General features: G+C 43.6%; 1 protein-coding gene across 1 annotated transcript in view; it reads right to left on the bottom strand.

Moving 5' to 3' along the window:
• The window catches only part of LOC116360172 (protein Dok-7-like), a 55,311-nt gene that overhangs the window by 24,983 nt on the left and 22,828 nt on the right, over positions 1-7,500 (bottom strand). Inside the window, exon 5 of the mRNA XM_031814987.1 lies at positions 168-287. Within this exon, the coding sequence (XP_031670847.1) occupies positions 168-287 (120 nt within the window). The remainder of the gene's footprint in view (positions 1-167; positions 288-7,500) is intronic.

The raw sequence follows: 7,500 nt of genomic DNA on the forward strand, positions 1-7,500 counted from the left end.
AAATACGAGAGAGAGAGAGATGCCTTTGACTGAGGACTGATAAACAATGGTTGACCCGTCTGCCTTCTATAGTGTATGTGTGTGTGTGTGTGTGTGTGTGTGTGTGTGTGTGTGTGTGTGTGTGTGTGTGTGTGTGTGTGTGTGTGTGTGTGTGTGTGTGTATATACCTGGTAGGTTAGGTCTGAGGCCACTAGGTGTTCTACTTGGAGAGATGCCTCTGACTATACAGTCAAACAGGAAACTGATCTGCTCTCCTTCTGAACAGGACAGGAAGAACACACCAGCCCCTAGACAGAGAGAGAGACAGAGACAGAGACAGAGACAGAGACAGAGACAGAGACAGAGACAGAGACAGAGACAGAGAGAGAGAGACAGAGAGAGACAGAGAGAGACAGAGAGAGACAGAGAGAGAGAGAGAGACAGAGAGAGGGAGAGGGAGAGAGAGAGAGGGAGAGAGACAGAGAGGGAAGATGAGGGAGAGGGAAGATGAGGAGAGGGAAGATGAGGGAGAGAGGATAGAAGAACATACAAACTATTACAAATTGACAACAAATGTTCCAAGATATTTTTTAAAGGAGGCTGGTAGAAAGGACATTGATTGAAGAGAGATATTTCCCCTGACTAAAGAGGCTGGTAGAAAGGACATTGATAGAAGAGAGATATTTCCCCTGACTAAAGGAGGCTGGTAGAAAGGACATTGATTGAAGAGAGATATTTCCCCTGACTAAAGGAGGCTGGTAGAAAGGACATTGATTGAAGAGAGATATTTCCCCTGACTAAATGAGGCCAGCTAGTTTAACCATAAAGAGGCTGGTAGTGAAGGCTATCTGCCCTTGAATGAAACACAGACAGGTTTGTACGGTTGTACTGGAGACCCTTGGTTACGTCAACAATCTTCAACGATTCAACGTGTTCCTGTCGTTGTATCAGAACAGTTCCAGACGAAAACACAATGTGAGGACAAACCTCAGCCAGAAGATCATTCAGTAGACGTGTCCTATAACCTCAGCCAGAAGATCATTCAGTAGACGTGTCCTATAACCTCAGCCAGAAGATCATTCAGTAGACGTGTCCTATAACCTCAGCCAGAAGATCATTCAGTAGACGTGTTCTAAAACCTCAACCAGAAGATCATTCAGTAGACGTGTCCTATAACCTCAGCCAGAAGATCATTCAGTAGACGTGTCCTATAACCTCAGCCAGAAGATCATTCAGTAGACGTGTCCTAAAACCTCAGCCAGAAGATCATTCAGTAGACGTGTCCTAAAACCTCAGCCAGAAGATCATTCAGTAGACGTGTCCTAAAACCTCAGCCAGAAGATCATTCAGTAGACGTGTCCTATAACCTCAGCCAGAAGATCATTCAGTAGACGTGTCCTATAACCTCAGCCAGAAGATCATTCAGTAGACGTGTCCTAAAACCTCAGCCAGAAGATCATTCAGTAGACGTGTCCTAAAACCTCAGCCAGAAAATCATTCAGTAGACGTGTCCTAAAACCTCAGCCAGAAGATCATTCAGTAGACGTGTCCTAAAACCTCAGCCAGAAGATCATTCAGTAGACGTGTCCTAAAACCTCAGCCAGAAGATCATTCAGTAGACGTGTCCTAAAACCTCAGCCAGAAGATCATTCAGTAGACGTGTCCTAAAACCTCAGCCAGAAGATCATTCAGTAGACGTGTCCTATAACCTCAGCCAGAAGATCATTCAGTAGACGTGTCCTAAAACCTCAGCCAGAAGATCATTCAGTGGACGTGTCCTAAAACCTCAGCCAGAAGATCATTCAGTAGACGTGTCCTAAAACCTCAGCCAGAAGATCATTCAGTAGACGTGTCCTATAACCTCAGCCAGAAGATCATTCAGTAGACGTGTCTTATAACCTCAGCCAGAAGATCATTCAGTAGACGTGTCCTAAAACCTCAGCCAGAAGATCATTCAGTAGACGTGTCCTATAACCTCAGCCAGAAGATCATTCAGTAGACGTGTCCTATAACCTCAGCCAGAAGATCATTCAGTAGACGTGTCCTAAAACCTCAGCCAGAAGATCATTCAGTAGACGTGTCCTAAAACCTCAGCCAGAAGATCATTCAGTAGACGTGTCCTATAACCTCAGCCAGAAGATCATTCAGTAGACGTGTTCTATAACCTCAGCCAGAAGGAAAGGTAGAGGGTAGGAAGGAAGGAAGGAAGGAAGGAGGAAGGAAGGAAGGAGGAAGGAAAGGTAGAGGGTAGGAAGGAAAGGTAGAAAATAGGAAGGAAAGGTAGAGGGTAGGAAGGAAGGAAGGAAGGGGGTAGGAAGGAAGGAAGGGGGTAGGAAGGAAGGAAGGAGGTAGGAAGGAAGGAAGGAAGGAGGAAGGAAGGAAGGAGGAAGGAAGGAGGAAGGAAAGGTAGAGGGTAGGAAGGAAAGGTAGAAAATAGGAAGGAAAGGTAGAGGGTAGGAAGGAAGGAAGGAAGGAAGGAAGGAAGGAAGGAAGGAAGGAAGGAAGGAAGGAAGGAAGGAAAGGTAGAGGGTAGGAAGGAAGGAAGGAAAAAAGGAAGAAGGAAAGGTAGAAGATCGGAAGGAAGGAAAGAAGGATGGAAGGAAGGAAAGAGGGAGGGAGGGAGGGAGGGAGGGGAGGGAGGGAGGGAGGGAGGGAGGGAGGGAGGGAGGGAGGGAGGGAGGGAGGGAGGGAGGGAGGGAGGGAGGGAAAAATGAAGGGAGGAGAGGAAAGAGGGAGTGGAGGAAGGAGAGTGTGTGTGTGTATGTGTGTGTGTGTGTGTGTCTAATAGAAGTCCTGTTCACCTGGGATCAATGGACAAAAGGCACAACGCCAAGAGAAATAGCGAACTATGATAACCAACCATTACAAAACCTGCTATGTTTCATTTAGTATAAATCAACCATTTTGTTTGTCCGTGATTACACAAATACCATCTGATTGGTTAGAAAGTGAACATGGTCCATTCCTGATTGGTTACAAAGTGAACAGGATACTTTCCTGATTGGTTGATTTCCTCTAAAAGATAAAGTTGTATTGAATTAAAATTCAATTTAAAACCTCTTCCACTTCTTTTAAATGAATTAGGAACTACCATCTATTTGTTCATCTGAATAGGAATTACCATCTATTTGTTCATCTGAATAGGAATTACCATCCATTTGTTCATCTGAATAGGAACTACCATCTATTTGTTCATCTGAATAGGAACTACCATCTATTTGTTCACCTGAATAGGAACTACCATCTATTTGTTCATCTGAATAGGAACTACCATCTATTTGTTCATCTGAATAGGAACTACCATCTATTGTTCATCTGAATAGGAATTAGCATCCATTTGTTCATCTGAATAGGAACTACCATCTATTTGTTCACCTGAATAGGAACTACCATCTATTTGTTCACCTGAATAGGAACTACCATCTATTTGTTCATCTGATTAGGAACTACCATCTATTTGTTCATCTGAATAGGAATTACCATCTATTTGTTCATCTGAATAGGAACTACCATCTATTTGTTCATCTGATTAGGAACTACCATCTATTTGTTCACCAGAAGTGTTTTGGGCCCCAAGAGTTTTTGACACCCAAACTCTCAGACGCTGTATATTGCCCTGAGTGTGTGTGTGTGTGTGTATGTGTGAGTGTGACTTGGTGTGTGTTAGTGTGTGTCTGTTAGTGTGAGTGTGACTTGGTGTGTGTTAGTGTGTGTGTGTTAGTGTGTGTCTGTTAGTGTGACTTGGTGTGTGTTAGTGTGTGTGTGTGTGTTAACTGCGGGTCAGATGAAGACACACAGAGGTGATAAGTCACAAGACATCCCTCTCCTCTCCTATCGTCACCTGACACACACACACACACACACACACTATTCTTTACAGCGGGTGATGATTTACAGTCAGAGGTTGGAAATGAACAAAACCCACTAATCTGAGGATAGTACTATTCAGACCAGACTAGTAGAAAATGTGCACAACTAACCCACTAGTCTGAGGATAGTACTATTCAGACCAGACTAGTAGAACATGTGCCCAAATAAACCCACTAGTCTGAGGATAGTACTATTCAGACCAGACTAGTAGAACATGTGCCCAAATAAACCCACTAGTCTGAGGATAGTACTATTCAGACCAGACTAGTAGAAAATGCGCCCAACTAACCCACTAGTCTGAGGATAGTACTATTCAGACCAGACTAGTAGAAAATGTGCCCAAATAAACCCACTAGTCTGAGGATAGTACTATTCAGACCAGACTAGTAGAAAATGTGCCCAACTAACCCACTAATCTGAGGATATTACTATCCAGACCAGACTAGTAGAAAATGTGCCCAACTAACCCACTAGTCTGAGGGTAGTACTATCCAGACCAGACTAGTAGAAAATGTGCCCAACTAACCCACTAATCTGAGGATATTACTATCCAGACCAGACTAGTAGAAAATGTGCCCAACTATCCAGACCAGACTAGTAGAAAATGTGCCCAGCTAACCCACTAACCTGAGGATATTACTATCCAGACCAGACTAGTAGAACATGTGCCCAACTAACTCGCCAGGCCAGTGACATTTTGTCTTTACAAATACAGCACGGTACAGATTTTGGACCCAAATGTTGCCTGGGCTATGTTCCCCATCCCTGTTTACTGTCCACAGGGACACGGACTCACAGTGCATTTCTCTAATGAAACAACACTCACATTCTATCTGTTATATTTCTCAAATGAAACAACACTCACATTCTATCTCTCCTATTTCTGTAATGAACCAACACACATTCTATCTGTTCTATTTCTCTAATGAACCAACACTCACATTCTATCTCTCCTATTTCTGTAATGAACCAACACTCACATTCTATCTCTCCTATTTCTGTAACGAACCAACACTCACATTCTATCACTCCTATGTCTCTAATGAACCAACACTCACATTCTATCTCTCCTATTTCTCTAATGAACCAACACTCACATTCTATCTCTCCTATTTCTGTAACGAACCAACACTCACATTCTATCTCTCCTATTTCTCTAATGAACCAACACTCACATTCTATCTCTCCTATTTCTGTAACGAACCAACACTCACATTCTATCTGTTCTATTTCTCTAATGAACCAACACTCACATTCTATCACTCCTATTTCTCTAATGAACCAACACTCACATTCTATCTCTCCTATTTCTCTAATGAACCAACACTCACATTCTATCTGTTCTATTTCTCTAATGAACCAACACTCACATTCTATCTCTCCTATTTCTGTAATGAACCAACACTCACATTCTATCTGTTCTATTTCTGTAATGAACCAACACTCACATTCTATCTCTCCTATTTCTGTAATGAACCAACACTCACATTCTATCTGTTCTATTTCTCTAATGAACCAACACTCACATTCTATCTCTCCTATTTCTCTAATGAACCAACACTCACATTCTATCTGTTCTATTTCTCTAATGAACCAACACTCACATTCTATCTCTCCTATTTCTCTAATGAACCAACACTCACATTCTATCTGTTCTATTTCTCTAATGAACCAACACTCACATTCTATCTCTCCTATTTCTCTAATGAACCAACACTCACATTCTATCTGTTCTATTTCTCTAATGAACCAACACTCACATTCTATCTGTTATATTTCTCTAATGAACCAACACTCACATTCTATCTGTTATATTTCTCTAATGTCACAACACACACCCTTCATTCTGGACATGTCATTCCCCCACTGCTGTTCTGAGGGCAGCTGGCAATATGCAAATGAAGTGGTGGAGAGGGCCGAGTTGATTGGTCTGAGATGGCTCTAGGGGGAGTGGTATTTATAGAATGAAGAAACAAGACACTCGTATTAAGGCCCAGGAGAGTGTGTCTATCTCGCTCTCACACACACACACACACACACCCTTGCTACGGTAAAGACAGTTGTCATTGGTCCTGACAGGCCCGTTACGGTAAAGACAGTTGTCATTGGTCCTGACAGGCCCGTTACGGTAAAGACAGTTGTCATTGGTCCTGACAGGCCCGTTACGGTAAAGACAGTTGTCATTGGTCCTGACAGGCCCGTTACGGTAAAGACAGGCCCGTTACGGTAGAGACAGTTGTCATTGGCCCTGACAGGCCTGTTAAGGTAAAGACAGGCCCGTTACGGTAAAGACAGGCCCGTTACGGTAAAGACAGGCCCGTTACAGTAGAGACAGTTGTCATTGGTCCTGACAGGCCCGTTACGGTAAGGACAGTTGTCATTGGTCCTGACAGGCCTGTTACGGTAAAGACAGGCCTGTTACGGTAAAGACAGGCCCGTTACGGTAAAGACAGGCCCGTTATGGTAAAGACAGGCCCGTTACGGTAAAGACAGTTGTCATTGGTCCTGACAGGCCTGTTACGGTAAGGACAGTTGTCATTGGTCCTGACAGGCCCATTACGGTAAAGACAGGCCCGTTACGGTAAAGACAGTTGTCTTTGGTCCTGACAGGCCCGTTACGGTAAAGACAGGCCCGTTACGGTAAAGACAGGCCCGTTACGGTAAAGACAGGCCCGTTACGGTAAAGACAGGCCCGTTACGGTAAAGACAGTTGTCATTGGTCCTGACAGGCCTGTTACGGTAAGGACAGTTGTCATTGGTCCTGACAGGCCCGTTACGGTAAAGACAGGCCCGTTACGGTAAAGACAGGCCCGTTACGGTAAAGACAGGCCCGTTACGGTAAGGACAGTTGTCCTTGGTCCTGACAGGCCTGTTACGGTAAGGACAGTTGACACGAGCACATAATTACCCATTCATCCTGTACAACAATTAGATGTAAGCCTCATACTTGAGACTCCTGTATAAACAGCGTTATGGTAATGTGGCCGTATTCTGGTATCTGACATACCAGCCAACTGTACTGTACTGAGATACCAACTATACTGAGATACCAACTATACTGTACTGAGAGATACCAACTGTACTGAGAGATACCAACTATACTGAGATACCAACTATACTGTACTCTGAGATACCAACTATACTGTACTCTGAGATACCAACTATACTGTACTCTGAGATACCAACTATACTGTACTGAGATACCAACTATACTGTACTCTGAGATACCAACTATACTGTACTCTGAGATACCAACTATACTGTACTCTGAGATATCAACCAACCACAAAATACAGTAGTCATTTGGGGAGAAGAGAGAACGATAGAGAGACAGGGACAATGTACTGCTGGGATGGAACAAAAGCCTGCACTCCTCGGATTCTCCAGGACCAGAGATGGAGGCCACAGACCTGGTGAACTGTCACTATGGAATTGTTTTAGAATTCAAAACAATTCCATTGAACTATTATTAAAACTAGCTAACCCGTTGACACAGTGAGTTCCATTCTCAAAAGTAGTGCACTATATAGGGAATAGGGTGCCATAGGGCTCTGGTCTAAAGTAGTGAACTATATAGGGAATAGGGTGCCATAGGTCTCTGGTCTAAAGTAGTGCACTACATAGGGAATAGGGTGACATAGGGCTCTGGTC

The sequence above is a fragment of the Oncorhynchus kisutch genome, unplaced genomic scaffold (assembly GCF_002021735.2).
Source record: "Oncorhynchus kisutch isolate 150728-3 unplaced genomic scaffold, Okis_V2 Okis07a-Okis12b_hom, whole genome shotgun sequence".
NCBI lineage: Eukaryota > Metazoa > Chordata > Actinopteri > Salmoniformes > Salmonidae > Oncorhynchus > Oncorhynchus kisutch.